Below are 19,525 nucleotides of genomic sequence, written 5' to 3'. Positions count from 1 at the left end.
TCCCACCGGGCACGCCCACTGGGTACTGACTGTGGGGGCAGATTTGCAGAACCAGGCCATGTGTACACTCCGGCAGCCCCAGACCCACTTTCTGCACCACCTGCCTGCTCCTCGGCCACCATGCTGGACACTGGCCTGTTCAGCCCTGGTGGGAGAGCTTGCCCCAGGAGGGCACCAGGGCACACTCAGCCCTTTGGAACTCCCCTCAAGTCACCCTCAGGCTCTGTAGTCCAAGGAAGGAGCCCTGGATGGGCTGAGCAGGTACACAGTGGGTCCAAGACCAGGGCTGTGCCCAGGGTCCTGGGCACCTTGCTAGGAGCTGAGGCTAGTCCTGGCAGGAACTTTACTAGGGGAAGGAGGTTCAGATCCCTAGGCTTTTCACTCAGCTGAAGGCTGTGACCAGACCCTCTGCCACTTAGGGGGAAGTGGCCCTCTGGGGTGGATCCCAAATTGCTCAAACTCATCCATTCTGCATGGGGCTGATGGTGGGCACTCTTGAGAGCGCCCCCTGTCCAGCAAGTGCCCTGGCTCAAGGCCCTAGAGGTGGAGGACCTAGGACAGAGCCAGGCTGGGACAGAGCTGGGGCTTGGGTGAGAGAAACAGAAGGAAAGCAGAGGAGCCCAGAGTCCCACGTCCAGGTCTCCTGCCCTCCACCAACCACTGTGGCCCTGGCAAGCACACTCCCAGGGCAGCGCGAGGCCCCCAGCTCAGCCTCAGCCCAGCTGCCTCACCCTCAGGGCTGCGCAGTGCAGGGTGCAGGTGCTCAGAGGCAGAGGGGAGCCCTTGGGGGGCTCGGGGGTTGACTGAGGGTTGATTCCATCTAAGACTTGACCACCTCGAGTCTAAAAAGATTGATTTTATAACCTGCCCCCAGGTGAGGAAAGAAGGGAAGGGGACAGCCGTGCCCAGCCACCTGGGGAGCCCAGCCAGGGGCAAGGACCCCCAAACCCTGGGGCAGCAGCTGGAAGGAGTGTGGAAACTCAGTATGTCATGACTAGGGCCAGAGGTCCAGGGGTGCAGTGTGTCACCAGAGGATGGGCTTGGCCTTGGTAGGGGACTGGCCCTCCCTGCAGCTGGCTGGGGGGGACGTGCCTGGCCCAATGGCAGTGTGAGGGCAGAGTGGGTTTAGGCGGATTCTAAGACGCTGCTCGGCCCATCCTCACTGGGGACAAATGTTGGTGCCAACCCTGGGTATGCAAGGCTCCTGTGCTATTCATGGTGGCCCTTGGCTCCCGTGGTAGCCCATGGCAGCTCATGATTAAGGGGCTGCCAGCCTTAGGCCCCACTGTGCTAGCCAGGCCAGTATCGCCCCTGCCAGGGGTGAGGAGTGCAGCCGGGAGTGGGCTCAGCTGTATCCCATGAGCCAGCTCCCGGCCCTCCCCATCTTGGACAGCACAACCTTGTAGCTCTACAGGTGATGGGGAGGAGATGGACACAAGCAGGTCAGAGGCTGGGCTTCGCCTCCTCTCCATCTTGCCCTGCCCACAGCCCCTGGCCAAGCTCCCTCTGAACCCTCCCTCCCTGCAGCAGCGTGAACCACAGGACTCGCAGTGGTGCCTCCCCCCTCTACCTGGCCTGCCAGGAGGGCCACCTGCACCTGGCCCAGTTCCTGGTGAAGGATTGCGGAGCCAACGTGCACCTGCGTGCCCTCGATGGCATGAGTGCGCTGCATGCCGCTGCTGCCCGCGGCCACTACTCGCTCGTTGTCTGGCTGGTAAGGGGGTGCAGGGCTGGGGAGGAGGACGTCCAAGTCCACGGGCCTGCAATAAACAGGGCCTGAGGCTCCACCGGGAACGGGGACCACAGGGCAGCGGGGCATCACACAGGCTCCACGGCTGTGACCACAGAGGCCTCCAGACCTGGGCACCAGCAGTGGGTCTCCAGGGTGCGCTGGGGTTGGTGGCACCCCAGGTGCTCTGTCACCAGTGCCACAGACAGTGCCTGGCCTGGGCACCTTATCTGTTAGTTCAGGCCCACTGCCTCCAAGCCCTAGGCCAGTTCCCCTTCCTAGAAGGGAGCCCTGAGCCCCACAGCATGGAGACAGTGGGGATGACTCCTGCAGGGAGGGCAGGGACCTCCATGCCACAACAGAATACCATGCGACAACCCTGGCAGGGTTGTCGGGGAGCTCTGAGGGTCTATGGGAGACCTGATGGGTCTCAGGGGAGGGAGGGCCTCACCAGGGAGGTGGCAGTGGGGGGCAGAGCAGGAGGCAGCTGGGCTGGGCAGGGCCCAAAGCAGTTTCCTGGAGAAGGGAGCACCTTACCCGTGGGCCTGGAGATGGACTGGGAGGGCAGCCTGGGCTCCCCACTGAGGGTGCTAGAGAACATTGAGGTCTCTGAGCTGATCTGCTGGCGTTCCAGAAGGCCACTCTGGCTGCTGGTGGAGAGGGGAGAGCCTGCCGCTAAGACTTCCCACGCTCGCCCCTCCCACCCTCCTCCTCTGCTGCTCCTGCCCCAGCTGCCAGCTCAGGGCCTTTGACCAGGCTGCACCTTGTGCTTGTTCAAGTTGGCCACGTGTCCCCCAGGTCATCAAGCCTGATCCTGTAATGTCAGGGACCTTCTACCCCCTGGAGAGTACCCTCTGGGAGTCCTGGAGGGCCAGGCCTTTGTCCATCCCCTCATCCCCTGTGCCTGGAGCAGGAGGGCTGGGGAATGTGTACTGATCAGTGGACAGACCCGGGAAGGAGCAAGGATGGCCCCAGCCTCCCTGGCAGCCTGAGGCAGCCCTGGTGCCTCCCTGAGGGAGTGTCACCCTGGGGAGCGGGGGTGGGACCCGGGTTCTGCTGCACGGCTCTCCACACATGGCCCCCCTGGTGTCCCCGCCTGTGGCCTCACTCCATATGAAGAGCCCCAAACATGCTGTCCCCTCCCTGGGCCTGCTCCAGGCTCCCACAGCAAGCCTCAGGGCTGCCATGTCTGCCACATGGACGTGACCCGCAGGCTGTGGGGGAGAAGCAGCTGTGGTTGGGGTGGTGGGTGCCATGGGGGCAGGAGGGGGGCACTCACAGAGGCTCGCAGACTGTGCTGCTGGAGCAGCCGGTCCAGGGTAAGCAGTGGCCCGGGCCGTGGGGTTCTCCAGGTGGGAAAGTGGCTGGGCTCCGCCTCGCACGCTCTCCCTGGGTTGCGGGGACGGCCTTCAGGGTCCCTTTCTCTAACACACACTGGATTGTGGGGTCCGCCAGGAACGCCTGGGCTGCAGGCCTCCCACCCCATAGGGGGAAGCAGGGCAGGGACTGGCGGCCCTTCTTGCCCTTTCCATGTTCAAGGCAGGAGGAGGGTGGAAGGAGGCACCACGGCCTAAGGAGGCAGAACCTCCTGCGGCCCACCCTCTCTGGGCGTCTCCCCTGCCAGACATACATTCAGCATGTCACCCTGTAAAGGGCTGGCATGGCTGTCGGCTGGGACAACCCTGGGAGGCGCCTGGCTGGTGCTGTGGACCAGAACCCACGACACCCTTTCAGGGGACAGGCGAGGCTCCAGAGCAGGCCTGGCCTCAAGTCACCCGTGTGCTTGTCACCAGGCTCCAGGCCAGGCGGGGAGGGGTCCCAGCACCGGCTCACCTAGCAGCGTCCTCATGCTGGGCTGTGCCCGGGCTGCGAAGCCCGGAGGATGTGGTGCTGCCCTTACCCGAGGATGCCCTTCCTCGTTGCTCCCTTCACCAGCAGCCGTTCACACATTGTCTGTCCCCTAGGGGCCAGATGTGGCACTTTTTCATGACATTTGGTTTAAGACCTGGGACTGTGGGGTCTCCAGATAAAACCACTGCAGCGCGTGTCCCCACCTCACCCTGGACGCCATGCTGCCCTAGGGTTGTGGCCATGTGATATAAGCCAGCTTGTCCCAGGGCTTCCTGGGAAGTATTGCCCCCACCTCCAGGCCTAGCTGAAGGTCAGCTCCCACTTTTGCTCTGAGCTACCCCATGTCCCTCCTCTCTGGAAGTGGTCACTCCAGGCTGGCCTCTGCTGACCAGCCCATTCCCTATGGCACTTCTCTGCAGGTCACATTCACAGACATCAGCCTGACCACACGGGATAATGAGGGGGCCACCGCCCTGCACTTCGCTGCCCGCGGAGGCCACACACCCATCCTAGACCGGCTCCTGCTGATGGGTGCCCCGATCACGAGAGACTCTTGGGGTGGGACGCCCCTGCACGACGCAGCAGAGAATGGGCAGATGGAGGTACCACGTGTGGCAGGAGCTGGGGCTGGGGCGGTGCAGCGAGCACTCAGGAGGGCTTGCTGACACCTTCCCGAGTGTGTCACAGAGCCCTCTGAGCCCTGCGGAAGTGTCATCCTTGGCCTTTTGCAGATGGGTAAACCGAGGTTCAGGTATACAGCATGTGTGCAAAGCCACGTGCCCTGGTCTCCACACCTCCTGCACATGTGCCCTGCCCCTTGCACAGAAGTCCCCTGTGGCCTGTCCCAGGCTGCTTGGTGGCCTGCCTGGGGCAGCCCTCGGCCCACACCAGGTTGTGAGTGGTTAGAAGCCTGAAGCCAACTGCTTCCCTGGCTGGGTCTCAAGAAAACCACCTGGGGAACCCAGTGTTGCAGAGGGGTCACAATGTCCCTGCACTGGTACCTGCTGCAATGCCCTTTTTCCAACACAAGTCCACACCCAGGGCAAAGCACAGCTCCCTCCTGGTCCCATTGGGGCCCCAGCCACACCGTTGCCTGCTCAGATCTGATCACTGCCATGGTGTCACTTGGCTTCCCGGTCATTCTGAAGCCCTGTGGCTGGGGCAGCTGAGTGGAGAAATGTCAGATCCTCCAGTCCCTCCTCCAGCCCTGCCCTCTAGTCCCCCCTCCAGTCCCTCCCCTCCAGCCCTCCCCTCCAGCTCTCCCCTCCATCCCCCTGAAGCCCTCCCCTGTAGCCCTCCCCTCCAGACCTCCTCCAATCCCTCCCCTCCAGCCCTCCCCTCCAGTCTCCCCCTCTAGCCCTCCCCTCCAGCCCTCCCCTCCAGTCCCCCCTCCAGCCCTCCCCTCCAGTCTCCCCCTCCAGCCCTCCCCTCTAGTTCCTCCTCCAGCCCTCCCCTCCAGCCCTCCCCTCCAGTCTCCCCCTCTAGCCCTCCCCTCCAGCCCTCCCCTCCAGTCCCCCCTCCAGCCCTCCCCTCCAGTCTCCCCCTCCAGCCCTCCCCTCTAGTTCCTCCTCCAGCCCTCCCCTCCAGCCCTCCCCTCCAGTTCCCCTTCCAGCCCTCCCCTCCAGTCCCCCCTCCAGCCCTCCCCTCCAGCCCTCCCCTCCAGTCCCCCCTCCAGCCCTCCCCTCCAGCCCTCCCCTCCAGTCCCCCCTCCAGCCCTCCCCTCCAGTCTCCCCCTCCAGCCCTCCCCTCTAGTTCCTCCTCCAGCCCTCCCCTCTAGCCCTCCCCTCCAGTTCCCCTTCCAGCCCTCCCCTCCAGTCCCCCCTCCAGCCCTCCCCTCCAGCCCTCCCCTTCAGTCCCCCCCACCAGCCCTCCCCTCCAGCCCTCCACTCTAGCCCTCCCCTCCAGCCCTCCCCTCCAGCCCTCCACTCTAGCCCTCCCCTCCAGCCCTCCCCTCTAGTTCCTCCTCCAGCCCTCCCCTCCAGCCCTCCCCTCTAGTTCCTCCTCCAGCCCTCCCCTCTAGCCCTCCCCTCCAGTTCCCCTTCCAGCCCTCCCCTCCAGTCCCCCCTCCAGCCCTCCCCTCCAGCCCTCCCCTCCAGCCCTCCACTCTAGCCCTCCCCTCCAGCCCTCCACTCTAGCCCTCCCCTCCAGCCCTCCACTCTAGCCCTCCCCTCCAGCCCTCCCCTCCAGTTCCCCTTCCAGCCCTCCCCTCCAGCCCTCCCCTCCAGTTCCCCTTCCAGCCCTCCCCTCCAGCCCTCCCCTCCAGTCCCCCCTCCAGCCCTCCCCTTCAGTCCCCCCCACCAGCCCTCCCCTCCAGCCCTCCACTCTAGCCCTCCCCTCCAGCCCTCCCTTTCTCCCCCCTCCAACCCCCCCTCTAACCTTCCCCTCCAGTCCCCCCATCCAGGCCCTCCCATCCAGGCCTCCACTCCAGCCCTCCCCTCTGCCCCCCATCCAGCCCCTCCCCTCCAGCCGTCCCTCCAGTCCCCCCCAGTCCCCTCCAGCCCTCCCCTCCAGCCCTCCCTCTTCCCAGCTCCCAGCAGCACTGCTCTCCACCCCTTGGGCCCCAGGCCTCCTCTCACTCCTCAGCCCTTCCCGACTCACACACAGCTGACCGTCTCCCAGCTCTGTCCCTACCTAAGCAGGGACAGGAAGCAGGGCAGCTCTGGCCTGAGAAGAAGCCTGCACCTGCAGCAATCCTCCTCCTCCACCTGAGAAGACTCTGCAGGAGGGAAGGGGCCAGCTTAGAGGCTGGGGGAAGCAGAGGTTCTGTGGCAAGGGTCTCCACTCAGATCTGCTGGGGAGGGCCACGTGTCCCCTTCAGGCAGCTGAAGCAGGAAGGGCTCCGACTGAGCTCTGCTGTGTGGCCCCAGCCCCCACAAACCCGGCTGCTCACCAAGGGAAGGTGACCAGGACACTAGTGTCCAATTATTTCCCAAGCAGCCGATCTTTCTGCAAATGAAATAGTCACGGAGAGGCCAGGAGCCCTGCAGCTCCTGGGGGAAGAGGAGAAACCCCGGGCTCAGAGCAGAGCACTCCTTCCTAAGACCTTCATGGTGGCACACAAGCCAGTGTCCTCAGCGCACCAAGCTCCTTCCCGCTCCGGCATTATCTGAGAGCAAATCAGGGACATCACAGGGTTTCCTCCATAATACCAAAGCCCTGAGCCACGTGTACCTCTTGTTTAAAAATCACAACCTGGATTATTCTGTCTAAAATCTAGCAATAATTCAAGTATCATCTACTGCCCAGTCCAGCGTCTCATGCCCGCTCCCTGACTGTACAGCAGGGCCTACGCAGGGTGGCGTGTGTGGGTGGTCTCTCTTTGCTCCCTGGACCCTCTGTCCAGGATGGGGGGGTCATGCTCCTCCCCCACCTGCCAGGTGAAGCATGTTCTTACCTTAGAGCAGCTCAGCAGTTTCAGGCGTGATAGGACGTGAGGAGACAGCGCAGAATGCCCGCGCCCAGGCCATTCCCCAGTGCCACTGACTTCCATCCACACAGGACACTTGTCACAATTAGTGAACCGAAATTCATATGGTGTTATTAGCAAAGTCCACACCCAGATTTCCCCTCAGCTTTTATCTAATGTCCCTTTTCTGTACCAGCACCTCACCCAGGACGAAGGACATTGAGTCAAGCCTCCTTATCCCCCGGCCAACTGTGACTGTTTTTTTTTTTTTTTCCCATTTAAAAAAAAACAAGACTTCAAAATAACGAGCTAATGTCCCTGCGACCATGCTGGGGACGGTGGTCTTTTTGATGTTTCACTATGTCGCTGTCTTTTTCCTTTGAGTGCTGCAGTTACCCTGACTACTCTTTACAAAATTTTTAATTGCAATTTAAAAATACTCTCGTCCACCATCTGGAGGTCCAGGGACACTAAACACGCTCTGGGGCAGTGCAGCAGATGGCCAGGGCCTCCTCCCCTTGCATGACCGAGGCTCTGTCCTGTGAAGCCCCTGCCCGGCAGGCCCGCCTCCCTTCCTGGTGCTCATCCTGGTGTCTGGTGTGCTTCACCCAGCATAATGTCCTCGAGGTCCCTACTGTGGATCGAAGGTCAGAGTGTCCTTTTCAAGGCTGAGTAGTGCTCCTCTGTGTGGCTCTGCTGTTCCCTTGGTCAGCCATGGTTGAGCCGGAGCCCCCTCCTGACTGCTGTGGACGTGGGATGCAGGGTCTCCTGGGGATCTGTGCTGGAGCGGGGCGCACTGATGGCTTCCTCAGCTGAGGCCAGCCCTGGCTCCGGTGGTACGTCCACTGGTCGTGATGGTTGCTTGACTTGCAGCTAGCTTTCCTTTGCTGGCGTTTTCTTTAGGATTTTAGTCTTTGGGAAATTTGGGTTTTATTAGATTTATTTCTTCTTTAAATGTCTGGTAAAACTCGCTAGTGAAGCTATTTGGATCGGCATTTTCTTTGAAAGAAGGTTTTAAATAATTCTTTGTATTAATTATAAAATCCTGGGTTTTTCGTGTGTGTGTGTGTATATGTGTGTGTGTGTGTTTTGATTCAGTAAATTATATATTTTTTGGCTTTATTCCTAGAAATTTTTCTGGGAACTAATTTCATCTAAGTTGTCCGACGCAGAGGACAGAGCTGTTTGCGATGACCCTCCTCATCCTCTACTGCGGGAGGGGCTGCGGGTTCTTCTTTTTCCTTCCCGATGATCTGAGTTACTGCTTTTCTCATTTCTATCTTGTTCAGCCTCACCCAGAGACTAATCGGTGTTTAGTTCTTCAAACAGCCAGATTTGGCCCGTTCTGAGCCGCTAAGGCACCGCTCCCTCTCCTGTGCATCTGTCCCCTGCCTGGCTGACACCCACACTCACCTTCAGCCCTCTGCCCCCAGGGCTGGGGCTGGGTGCTCCTTGTGTCTCCACGGTTCCCCTTTTCTATGTGCTTGCTTAAGGATGGGGACCTTGCTCTAAGTCCTGCTTGACTGCACCCCACAGTTTCGTAGTTTCTTGGTTAAGAATGTTTTCGAATTAATTCCCTTTTTGACTCTTCTTTGTCCCCAGGAATTACCCACCACTCTTTCTTAATTCCCAACCACAAGGGCTTTCCAGCTAGCGGTTTGCTATGGATTTCTTCTTTTTTAGTTGCAGATGGACACAATACCTTTATTTTATCTGTTTTTATGAGGTGCTGAGGATCAAACCCAGAGCCTCACACACGCTAAGCCAGCGCTCTACCACTGAGCCGCAGCCCCAGCCCCTGCTATGGAATTCATTCGGTTGCACTGTGGTCAGAAGGTGTACTCTACGGCTATCTGTTAAGGGTGTTCTTCAAATCTGTGTACACAAAAACTCGTGTGTGTTGGATCTCCAGTGGGTTGAGGGAGATGTGTTGAAGTCTGGATTGTGAGTTTGTCTGGGTCCCCGAACCTGCCCTGTGTTGGGCATTTCCTGAAGCCCATCCATCTGCCCTCCTGCTATGGCTCTGCGGGCTTCTCTGTCCCTCGCTGGCCTGGTGAGCCTCGTTCCAGCCTTTCCTCTGGGCCTTCTGAACCCCCGCCTTCCTCTTCTTCTCTAAGTGTCTGGACCCTGTGCCTGGGCTGGACATGGGCAGCCTTCTCTGAGCTTCTTGCGGTTCTGACGTCCAGCTACTGTTCATCTTGCCCACTCACAGTCAGTGAGTTACTAATATCTAGGGGTTACTTTTGTTCTCTCCTTTCTCCTTTCTCATTGACGGTCCTTTTCCTTCTGTGTGAATTTGGAGAAGGCACTGGGAGGGGAGCTCGGGGGTTGGGGCTCCAGGGGCAAGCGAGGCCAGCAGGACGTCCTTGGTTGTGTTCCTGCAGGTAGGGACCCGCCGCTCCGTCTTCTCTGGATTTAAAAGACCATCTCCTGCTATTTCCCTCCACCACACTGACATTGAATCTCTTTGTGCTTTTCGTGACCGCCCTACCTCTCGACTGGAACCCTAGCCAACTGAATCTGAGGTGAGGGCTCTGCGGCCATCTCCACACCAGACTCCTCACAGTCGGGCTGGGGAGAACCGCAGGCTTTGCTTGGAGCGGGTGTTAAATGTATATTTGAGGTCAAGTTCATGCCAGGGAACTCACCATTTAAAGTGACATGCCACAGCCCTTCTCACAGGGACACTTGTGCAGCCAGCGCCTCTGCCTAGTCCCCAAACATCTTCACCCAAGAGGAACTCCTGTGTCCAGGAAGCAGGCTTCCCTCCCCCGCAGCCCGGCAGCTCTGCTTCCCGTGTGTGGACTGACTTGTGATGTCTCCCACAAAGGCAATCCCACCACGCCTGGCTGTCGCGTGGCGTGTTTTCAAGGTTCACCCATGTCAGAGCAGGTGTCAGAACATCTTTCTTTTGGGGGGCTAAATAATACCCTATTTTTGTTACCCATTCATCTCTCTCTCTCTCTCTCTCTCTGGTACTGGGGATTGAACCCAGGGACACTCAACCACTGAGCCACATCCCTCAACCCTTTTTATTTCTTATTTTGAGACAGTTTCTTGCTGAGTTGCTGAGGACCTCTCTAGTTACTGAGGCTGGCCTTGAACTTGCTATCTTTGCCTCCTGAGCCGAGCAGCTGGGAACTCAGGCATGGGCCCCGCACCGGGCTCCATTCATCTCCTGGTGGAATTTTAGGTGCTCCCTCTTTTCGACTGATGACAATACTACTGCTATGAATATTCATGGGCAAGCTGTTGCTTGAATCTTGAAGTTACACAGTTTGCCTGTTCTCAGTTCTTTGGGGTATGCGGGAGGAGCAGAATTGCTGGATCACGCAGTCATTTTTGAGTGATCTCCATGCAGCTGTGCCATCTTACATCCCCACAGTGCCGTAGAAAGGCTCCTATTTCTCCGTCTCGCCAGCACGTTTTATCTGTTTATTATTGAGCCCCTTGGTAGCTGGGAGGTCGTACCTCATTGCACTATAATACATTTTCAATAAAATCACGTATTAAGACAGAACTCAGTAAAAAATATTTGCCTGAGGCCCCAGATACCCAGGAAGGAGCGCCAAATGTGTCCAAGAACCAGTTCAAGGCCATCTCCCCCTTCTTGGTGCCTGTAGTTCAGAGGCACGTGTCAGTAACAGGGGCGAGGTCAGCTGAGCCTGTCAGGAGTGAATCTCAGGCCCGTCAGGACCTGCTGGGTCGTGCGCCGCTGACACAAGGTCCCCCCAGGAGATCCGGAGGCAGCTGAAGGTGGCGAAGAGCACAGTGCTTCCACCTCAGGGGCGGAGAGTGAGTCCACCAGAGCCCACCGGGTGCAACAGGCCCAGGAGCAGCTGATCGCTCCAGGAGAGCTCTGCCACCTCCAGAGAGCCGGCGGCAGGGGCCCTTGGTGGAGCCTGAGAAGGACTTGCCAGACTCCTCACGGGTTCTCACCCAATTCAGGGCCGTTTCTCAGGGCCGTTTCTCAGGGTCGTTTCTCAGGGTGGGTTTGGAGAGTGTGAAGAGCATTAGCTCGGTGACTCTAGTGACTTCACAGAGCTGGACAGAGGCAGCTGTGAGTGCGGGGAGCGAGCTCAGCCCACAGCTTTCTGCAGAGGGTGGGGGTGCCAGGCCTGCCAGGCTGAGCAGACGGGGCTGGGGGACAGGAGAGGAGCCTGGGCGGAGGTCTTGGAGCCCAACACTGGCTTGACTGTGGTGTAAAAAGGCCACTAGAAGCTGCTGTGGGATCCTGAGCAGGTGACTTTGACCTTGTTCCGAGGGGGCCAGCCACAGAGCCAGAAGCTGCTATGGGACAGGGCATGGTCCCCCAAGGTCCTTCATGGACAAGGTTTAAGTGGAAGTGCGGGAACACAGGTGGAGCCAGTACCTCCGGGTTTGGTGTGTGGTTCTGACCCGCCGGCAGCTCTCTACCCATCAATCCAAGGAAGGGCATGTACCGCTCATTCGGGGCCCATGACCACTGTCCATGGTGAGCTTCCCAGGACCACGAAGTTCTGGTTCCCCCAGGGTCAGCCCCTCCTCAGAGTCCCTGACTCCCACGGCCCTTCCCTGCTTTCCCTCCTTCAGATGCACCCAACAGTGTCACCGAGCACTTGCTTAGGATCCTACAGAGACTCAAGGGCCCAAGAGTGCCTGGCATGGATCCGTGTTCTCATGGGGCGATGCACAGGGCTCTTGGAATCTGGGGGTTCCCTCGGGCTATGGCATTGCCTGGGTGTACTCCTGGTTTGTGGTGGTGGCCAGGAGTGTCAGGGACCAGCACTCCCAGGCCAGTCCTGCCCGGTGAAGACTGTTCCCTCACCCCACATGGGTCCCTAATGGCTCGCTCAGCAGGGAGGGCAAAAACCCTACCTTTAATCATCTGAGCTGAGTGCAAAACCTACTTCAAATACATTTAATCTCCTAAGTTTAGAACCTAACACACACCCCAGTGTGTCCTCCCAGGTAGGTGTGAGATACCGTAGCCTCTCCCAAGTAAATATTGAGAGAAAATGGTATTTTGTTTCTCTCTGCCCCCTGAAAGTGACGTCAGCCACGGTGGTGCCAGCCTGCTGCCTGAGTCTCCAACAGTTCCCTGTCTGTTGCGCCAGCAGCAATTCTGCAAGTCAGAATGTCAAAGAGTGACGTCCAAAGTGTTGGAAATAGTGACTCCTTCCAACTACAAAATGAGATGGTGGCAAAGATTGCTACTGGACTCATCAGCTAACGAGGAACCCGTGGTCCGAAGTGGCTGAGCCGTGTGCTGAGAGGAGGGCTGACTGGAGGCAGCATGGGCCCCTGTGCACAGGCGGCCATGGGACACCTCATGGTGGCCCTCCACGCTTTTTCTCTTGCCTTCCAGTGGGCAGGAGCCTTGTGCAGGGCTTTGGTCTCTACAACCTACAGAGTTGGTGGCTCAGAGGCAGTGGATGGAGCTGAACAGGATGCCCAGGGTCCACCTGTCTGACCATTTCTCTTTCCCAGCTGATCCTGACGCAGCCATCTTTGTTCTCAGGGTAGAACTGTAATTATTTTAAAATTGTGTGCACAGGTAGATGCGACCTCCTGTGGAATCCGTGTTGGAATGGTACACAGGTGTGGAAATGGTGGTGTGCAGGTGGGGCTGAGGGCCCTGCCCCGACTCACCTCCATGGGTCTGTGGCTCCTCTCTGTCCAGGGTGCCTTGGAAAACACGGCTCCTGGGAGCCCCAGGAGGTGGGAGCTGCACCATTGCCTGGCATTGTGACCTTGGGACCTTCTTTACACATCTTTATCATCTGGTACGAAATTGTACAATAATAGACTCCCAGAGTGACGTGAGGATCAGACAGGTCTCTCCCATGGACCATGGAACCAGGTGACGGCAGATCTCGTGGGAAGGTCTCGTTTCTCAGCATGGAAAACTTGTTCCAGATGTGGACACACTGGTCCCAGCAGCTCCAGATGCCCGCCAGAGGCCTTTGGCTTTCCACAACAAGGCCAAGGGCCGGGTGGGAGGGCAGGAGGGAGAGGGCAGGATGACAGGAGGTCTAACAGGTGTGGGAGGCCGTTCTTGATGGGTCTTATGTCTACAGCTTTTAAAATCCTGTAGGCATTATCGTCTTTATTCAGTCAATGAATACAACACTTTGTCTAAGTTTTCTGCAAATTCACTACTTCCCTCTTCCTTCTTGCAGGCTTTGCCCACGGAAGCTCTTCCGCTCAGCCTTCTCAACAACTATTTGCTTTCTTTCTTCTGGTTTGCCTCAAAATATCTTTCTTTCACCTCCAGTACCGAGGAGCCTCTGTGCTGAGTGCAGGTGGTAGTGGGTGATTTCCCGTCGCTTCCTCTCGTGCCTGTCACACCACGCCTGCCTCCCAGGTCCAGCACTGTGCCGAGGCTGCCGCCAGCCGTCTCCCTCCTGAGGTCACCATTTCTCTTCTCCTGTGGGGTTTCCTCAGTTTCAGTGGAAGAGGTCTGGAGAGGGATTGCCCTTTGTTATCCCACTTTAGGTTTTTGGAATTCTTGAATTTGTGCTCTGGTGTGTGCCCTGCTCTGTAGTTATCAGCCATTCTCTCTCAGCTATCGCCTCTGCCCACGGTCTCTCCTCTCCTGGGATTGGCACTACGTGCATGTTGGGCCTTGTTGTATCAGTTAGCCAGCTTTCCATTCCTGTCCCCTTGGCCACATCAGGCCACAGGCCAGAGAGCCTTCAGGACATCCTCTCATCCCTGCCCTAGCAACCCTGCAGGCTGGGGACAGACAGACCACACCTACTGACCAATCCTGGCCCACTGCCTGATTTCCTATGGTCCACAAGCTAACAAATGGGCTCTCGTGTTTTTAAATGGCTGGGGACAGACGAAGAACGTCTCGTGATACATGAGAGTTACACGCAGTCACCATCTCAGCAGTCACTAGTAAAGGTCCACGGGCATGGTCACACGTTGGCTGTCAGCTGAGGTCACCTTTGCCCCACAATGAGAATGGAGAAGTCCTGCCGGAGTCAGGGGGAGGCTGCACAGCCCTGAGGAGTACAGCTGTCATGGAGGAGTGTACCCCGCAGCGGGACCAGAGCCCGACTCAGGGCCTCCACACGGCATCCACTGCTCTTGCGCCTGGGAATCTGCAGAGGTGCCGGTGCCTGCGTTGCTCTTGTGGACAGGCAGGGCCACTGGGCCCAGCTCTTCCCACCCTGCCTGTCCTCCTCTGCCGGCACACTGGCCACCTCATGGCTTCTGGGCTGGCTCGGCTAACGGGTCTTGGGGAGCAGGCTTTCTCCCTGGGGCCACAGTGGCCCTCAGCTGCTGGCCGGCTGCCATTGGCACAGTGGGGCCAGGGAGGCTGGTGGTGTTCAGAGGCCCAGTATTGTGTCCGTTTTCACTGACCAGCAAGTGGTAGAGCCAGGACGAGGTCAAGTTCCACTGGCCCTTCTGCCAGGCACCTCTTCATGCCCACCTAGGTCAGCATTTATTCCCAGCATGGTGCACCCAAGGCCTACCCTCCATCGCAGCTCACGGGGACCCGCTGCAGTCCCCAGAGGAGCGGTTCCTTTGGGATTTTGCCTTTTTAGTCCAATCCAGTTTAAGATGAACGAAGGAAGATGAGGCCCTGATGGGGTAGTCATAAAGCAGACTGTAGGTCAAGGGCACACAGTGTAGGAAACCAAAAACGTCAATCAGTTCAAGTGACATTCTATATTTCTTCCACACACAAAGAGGACAAATACTTGCAGAATTCATATGGACAGAATAAATGCCAACTATTTCTTGAGGCTCCCATCTGAGTCCTTCATAAGCCCAAGTTTCCTATAGCCTTCTGCTCCTTCAAACCTCTCCTGCTTTCCTCCAGTGGGGGCCCCAGGGGATGCAGGCCCAGGCCCCTGGGCTGGCTGGGTGAGGTAGCATGGCCTTGGTTCAGGCCTGAGCCCTGCTCAGAGCCTGAGGGTCAAGATTGGCACTGGAGGAGCTGCCCAGGGCCTGGGGCTGGGCAAGGGCTCTGGAAAGTGCAAGGCCACCTGGGGAAGGCACCTCCCTCACCTCCAGAAAGGAGCTAGCTGAGATGAAGGCCCTGAGTTCCAGGTGGCCGGTTCTAAGCTCCTGAGCCCCAGTATGTATAAATGGGACACACCTCTGAGGGTTGGTTGAAAAAATGAGACCCCATCTGCATCTCAGCCTGGGGCACAGTAGCTTTGGGCTGCATTTGGGCTGGCCACCTGGCTTGAGTCCAGCTTGGCCTGCTCACAGCTGTGCCCCAGAAGAGCGGCCTGTGCACCTTAGATTCCTCTCTTGCCCTGGCAGGGGCAACTGCTGCCTGCAGCCCAGGCCTCTGTCCTCTGTGGGCCCCAGCACTTAGCTCAGGCCAGGGCAGCTGTGGGGCGAGGCTCAGAGCTCCCCCCGCGGTGGCTGTGCGTCGAGCCGGTGAGCTGGCCCCGGGAGCTGTGCCAGCCAAGGTGCCCCATTTCCTTCAGTGCTGCCAGACCCTGCTCTCCCACCGCGCGGACCCCTCCCTGCGGGATGAAGACGGGTACACGGCGGCAGACCTCGCGGAGTACCATGGACACCAGGACTGCGCCCAGTACTTGCGGGAGATGGCCCGGCCAGTAAGTCCTTGGGGATCTGTCCTGGAGGCCTGGGGGGTGGGACCCCGGTTACCTACCTGGATCTCACTGCACATACCTCATAGCCCATGGTTTTGTCAGGACAGGGCTGGTACAAGACACAGCCAGCTGGGACAGGGACTGTGACAGCACCCAGGCTTCGGTGAGGGCTGGAACTCAGCCAGCTGTGCCTTCCCTGGGAGCCACAGAAACCACGCCTGTGAGGTGGGGCCTCCTGGCTGGGCTCTGCTCGGGGGATGTTCTGTCAGCCTGAGGACACCCAGGGTGGGACCAGGGCCCAAGTCCTGGCCAAGGTGGCCCTGAAGCAGCCCAGAAGCAGCATGTCCCATCCCAGTGCCTGCTCATGTGTGACGCTCCATCTCCCCACCTTCCAGAGCCAGTTTTCCCGTTCACAAGGACAGGGACCTTGTTGTCCTGCTGAGCCCGGCCCCAGCCCATGACAGGGCAGAGGAGCAGAGGGGCTGATAAGTGGGTCCCCCGGTCGCAGACAGGCCGGCAGGCAGTGGCGAGGGCTGGGCTGAGGAGGACCAGGGACCCGAGAGCACGGAGCTGCGGGCTCTTCCCCGGCACCTCCCTGTCCAGGCCTAGGGCAGACACTATGATGACCGAGTCCCAGCTGGCCAGTTTTCTGTTGTGGCCAGCGCTCCCTCCATGAAGATGCCCTAGGGTCACCTGACCCCACTGTCAGAGGAGGGCATTGAGGTCCCCTAACTGGGGTCTCATCAAGAGGTTTTAGTGCCTCCTCCTCCCTTGAGGGCATCACCTCCGAGCATTCAGGCCCAACCGTGGCAGTGTCCTCCCAGCCTCCAGGCCTGCCAGGCGGTCCTCACGTGGCCACCGCCTGAACCCTGCCCTGCCTGCCACCCTCAGGGCAGCTGGGACAGGCTGCAGGGCTTGCCTGCCCTGGTTTTTCCCGAGGTAGTAGTTTCAGAGTCGAGAATTCAGGTACTGATGAGATAATTTGGGGGCTAAGTGTCTCACTGGCTGTTGTTTAGAGGAGGGTCCTCTTTCTGGCATGGGTGGAGAGTCGGGAGCTCAGCTGGTCTCGGGCGTGGTCAGGGCTGCATGTTCACAGGCCCATGGTGGTCTGTCCTGGCTTCTGCACCCTCCCTGGGCTCTGCCCCCCAGCCCTACCTGGACGGCAGTAGAGGTAGGAGGTGGGGAGGGCAGCCACACCGCTGGTGCCCCCCACCCTGCACAGCATCTGCTGTAAAGGGCAGGCCCTGCCTGGCCTCCGGGCTTCCTGCCCCTGTCCCCACCCCTGCCACACTGTGGAGCCCATGGCCTGAGATCTCTGTCCAAGCAAGGTCTCAGCCTTCCACCCCTAGGCCCCTTGTCACACTGGCCACCCTTCCTAGACCCCCTGCCCCACTGCTCAGGGGAGGGGTCCTGCCTGCTCTCCTGACACCTGGGCCGGTGGAGCTCAGTCCCTCTCAGGTTTCCTAGGGGTTTCTTCTGGTCCTGGCTGTACTATGGGATTCAAGGCAGCAACAGCACCCAGAGCCCCTGAGCCCCCTGCATGTCCCCATCATGGAGTTGGAGGACATTGCCGTGTCCGGCATGTCCACCTGCAGCCTCGTCCTGCCCACACCTGCCTGGCTCCTGCACTCCAAGACCCGTGGCCTTGGGGGTCTCTGGTGTGTAACCAGAGTGTCTGGGAGCTCAGGATCAGGACTCAAGCTCCATCCCCGTCCTCTCCCTTGGAGAGTGGTGGCGACAGCAGAGGGTGCCAGGCTCTGCTGCCGGCAGGGACCATCCCCAGGGCTCCCACTTCACCTTGGCAGCGCCATCTCTGCTCACTGGGGGGCAGGCCGGCAGCTGTGGGGCGAGAGCTGCGCCTGATGCAATATTGATGGAAATGCGATATGCAGAGGTAGCCTGCCCGCTGTCCCGCTGGCCAGGAACAGGTGGTGAAATCCTTCATTTTCCCCTGAGGGACAGCCCCAGCCTTCCTCCCAGGGGACTCACAGTCCCAGACGGGCAGCTTGGGCAAGGCTGCCTGTCAGTGGTGAGACCTGCCCCATGGCAGACACCCCCTTCAGGACCTGCTGCCCAGTGCGAGGCTGGCACGTGGCACTCAGAAGCCCCTCTGCACAGGAGGGTTGATCTCACTCACCTGGATGGGCAGAGGCTGGGGAGCCTTGGCGGCACATCCCTGCTCCCCGTCCCCATCCCCTCAGTTGGGCAGCCTGGCCGTGGGAGCCGGAGGGTCGTTCCTTCCTGGAGCTGCGGTCAGGAACAACCTGGTCAGCGAGTGTGGCCCTCCACGAGCTGGAGGCAGAGCCCAGCGTCCAGGTGGGCCAGGCCAGCCTACTCTCTCCCTGTCTCACTCCCCTCACGGCTGGAGCAGCTCTTCCTGGGCATGGCCACTCCAGAGTCTGAGTGGCTCTGAGCCTCCAGTTCCTCGCCGTGTACCAGGGCTCAAGGCTTGTTGGAGGACAGAGGTGGTGCTCATCTCTGCTGAGGTCACCTTGGCACAGGCCGACCTGCCCAGGTCAGAAGGCCCAGAACCCCTTCATTTCACAGACGGGAAGACTGAGGCCCAGGGAGGGAGAGACTCCTCTGGGCAGCGTTTTGTCCAGGAAACAGTGGGGCCTGGATGCCTGGCCAGTAATCGAATCTCGGCTGTGGCGATCGGTGTCCAGCGCCCATCTGCAGGTCATGATTTTCTCAGCCTGGGTGGCGTTACAAGCCTGTAACCCAGCTCACCACACTGCCTCCATGTATAATGCATGGCCAGCTCAGCAGCGCTCAATCCTCACCAGAAACCCAGGAGAGAGGTGCAGGGCCTGGGGCCAGGGTGACCCCAACCTTGGGGACAAGGTTCAATGCTGGGACTCAGGGGCAGCATGTGCCCAACTCTCAGGACCCCAAAGGACGGGACACTGACCTTTTCCCTCCTTCCAATCCTTTTGGATTTTCTCAGTGTCAGGGCCTTAAAAGAGAGGTGTGGTGACTCTCATCACCTGGGGACACCACAACTGACTTTGTCTCAGCTGACATTCAGAGGACTGATAGGACGCAGGAAGGCCAATGGGCCAGGACCCTGCCAGAAGCACCCGAGTTCCTCTCCTTCCAGTGGCGGACTCACAGGTGACACGAGGCCCTGAGTGTCTTCCCAGGGCTTCTGGGTGGTAAGGAGTGCAGTAGGGCTCAGCCCAAGGAACCCAAGGTCCCCAGGCTGTAGGGAATGCACTGGAGCCAGGCAATGCCCCTGTCAGGCCAACGTCCAGTCCAGTCTCTCCATCTTCCAGCATGAGGGGCTGCTGCCAGCCCAGCTGAACCCTCGCTCTTCTGTGGGTGAGGTAGGGAGGTGCTTTCTTGCCTTCCCGCTGACAGCAGGGTCCCCTGGCCCCTCCAGGCCCCAGAGGAAGCAACCTGCTGTGCCACAATGCGCTTGAGTCTCAGCTGAGGATGCTGTGTCCAGGACCCCGCCCCCTCCACCATGTTAGAGCGAGCAATGAGCAACCTGCCCCCCACCATGTTAGAGTGAGCAATGAGCAACCTGCCCCTGTCCCTCTGGGTTGCTCCCTGCAAACAGCCTGAGAGGTGCAGAGGAGGGCAGCCAGGGCTTTGCATAGGCCCTAATGCCACTCTCCCCAGAGCTGGCCCCCGCCTCTTCCTCCACGGCCGGAACTTCCACACCCAGGGAGCTCTGGGCCTGCAGGAGCAAAGGCTGGGCTCTCCAGGAAAACTTGACCCTCTGCTGTGTCCCAGCTGTGGGACCTTGGGTGGTCTCTCTTCTCATGGGCTCAAGGATTTCAGTGTTGCCTCCCATTTCCCCAGAGGGTCCATTCCCCAGCCCCTGCCATTTGGAGGGTTAAGGCCCTCTGGTAAGAGATCCCCACCCAGCCCCAGCCCTCCTGGCCACCTGACACCTCGGCTTTCAAATATTCATGTGCCACCTCCCACTCCTGGGGGCAGTGGCTGCACCAGCCCCTGAGAGCCCAGGGT

The 19,525-nt window shown here is 59.5% G+C and overlaps 1 protein-coding gene across 1 annotated transcript in view; it reads left to right on the top strand.

Annotated features, from left to right (window-relative positions):
* Positions 1 to 19,525, top strand: part of Espnl (espin like) — a 29,479-nt gene that overhangs the window by 3,304 nt on the left and 6,650 nt on the right. Inside the window, exons 3-5 of the mRNA XM_046456960.2 lie at positions 1,528 to 1,714; positions 4,000 to 4,182; positions 15,422 to 15,553. Of these exons, the coding sequence (XP_046312916.1) occupies positions 1,528 to 1,714; positions 4,000 to 4,182; positions 15,422 to 15,553 (502 nt within the window). The remainder of the gene's footprint in view (positions 1 to 1,527; positions 1,715 to 3,999; positions 4,183 to 15,421; positions 15,554 to 19,525) is intronic.

Source organism: Marmota monax, unplaced genomic scaffold, assembly GCF_021218885.2.
Source record: "Marmota monax isolate L192 unplaced genomic scaffold, Marmota_monax_Labrador192_F-V1.1 WCK01_AAM20220418_F8-fsc00230, whole genome shotgun sequence".
NCBI classification, from domain to species: Eukaryota; Metazoa; Chordata; class Mammalia; order Rodentia; family Sciuridae; genus Marmota; species Marmota monax.
Note: the sequence above shows the minus strand (reverse complement) of the source record. Positions and strands in the feature narration are given on the sequence as shown.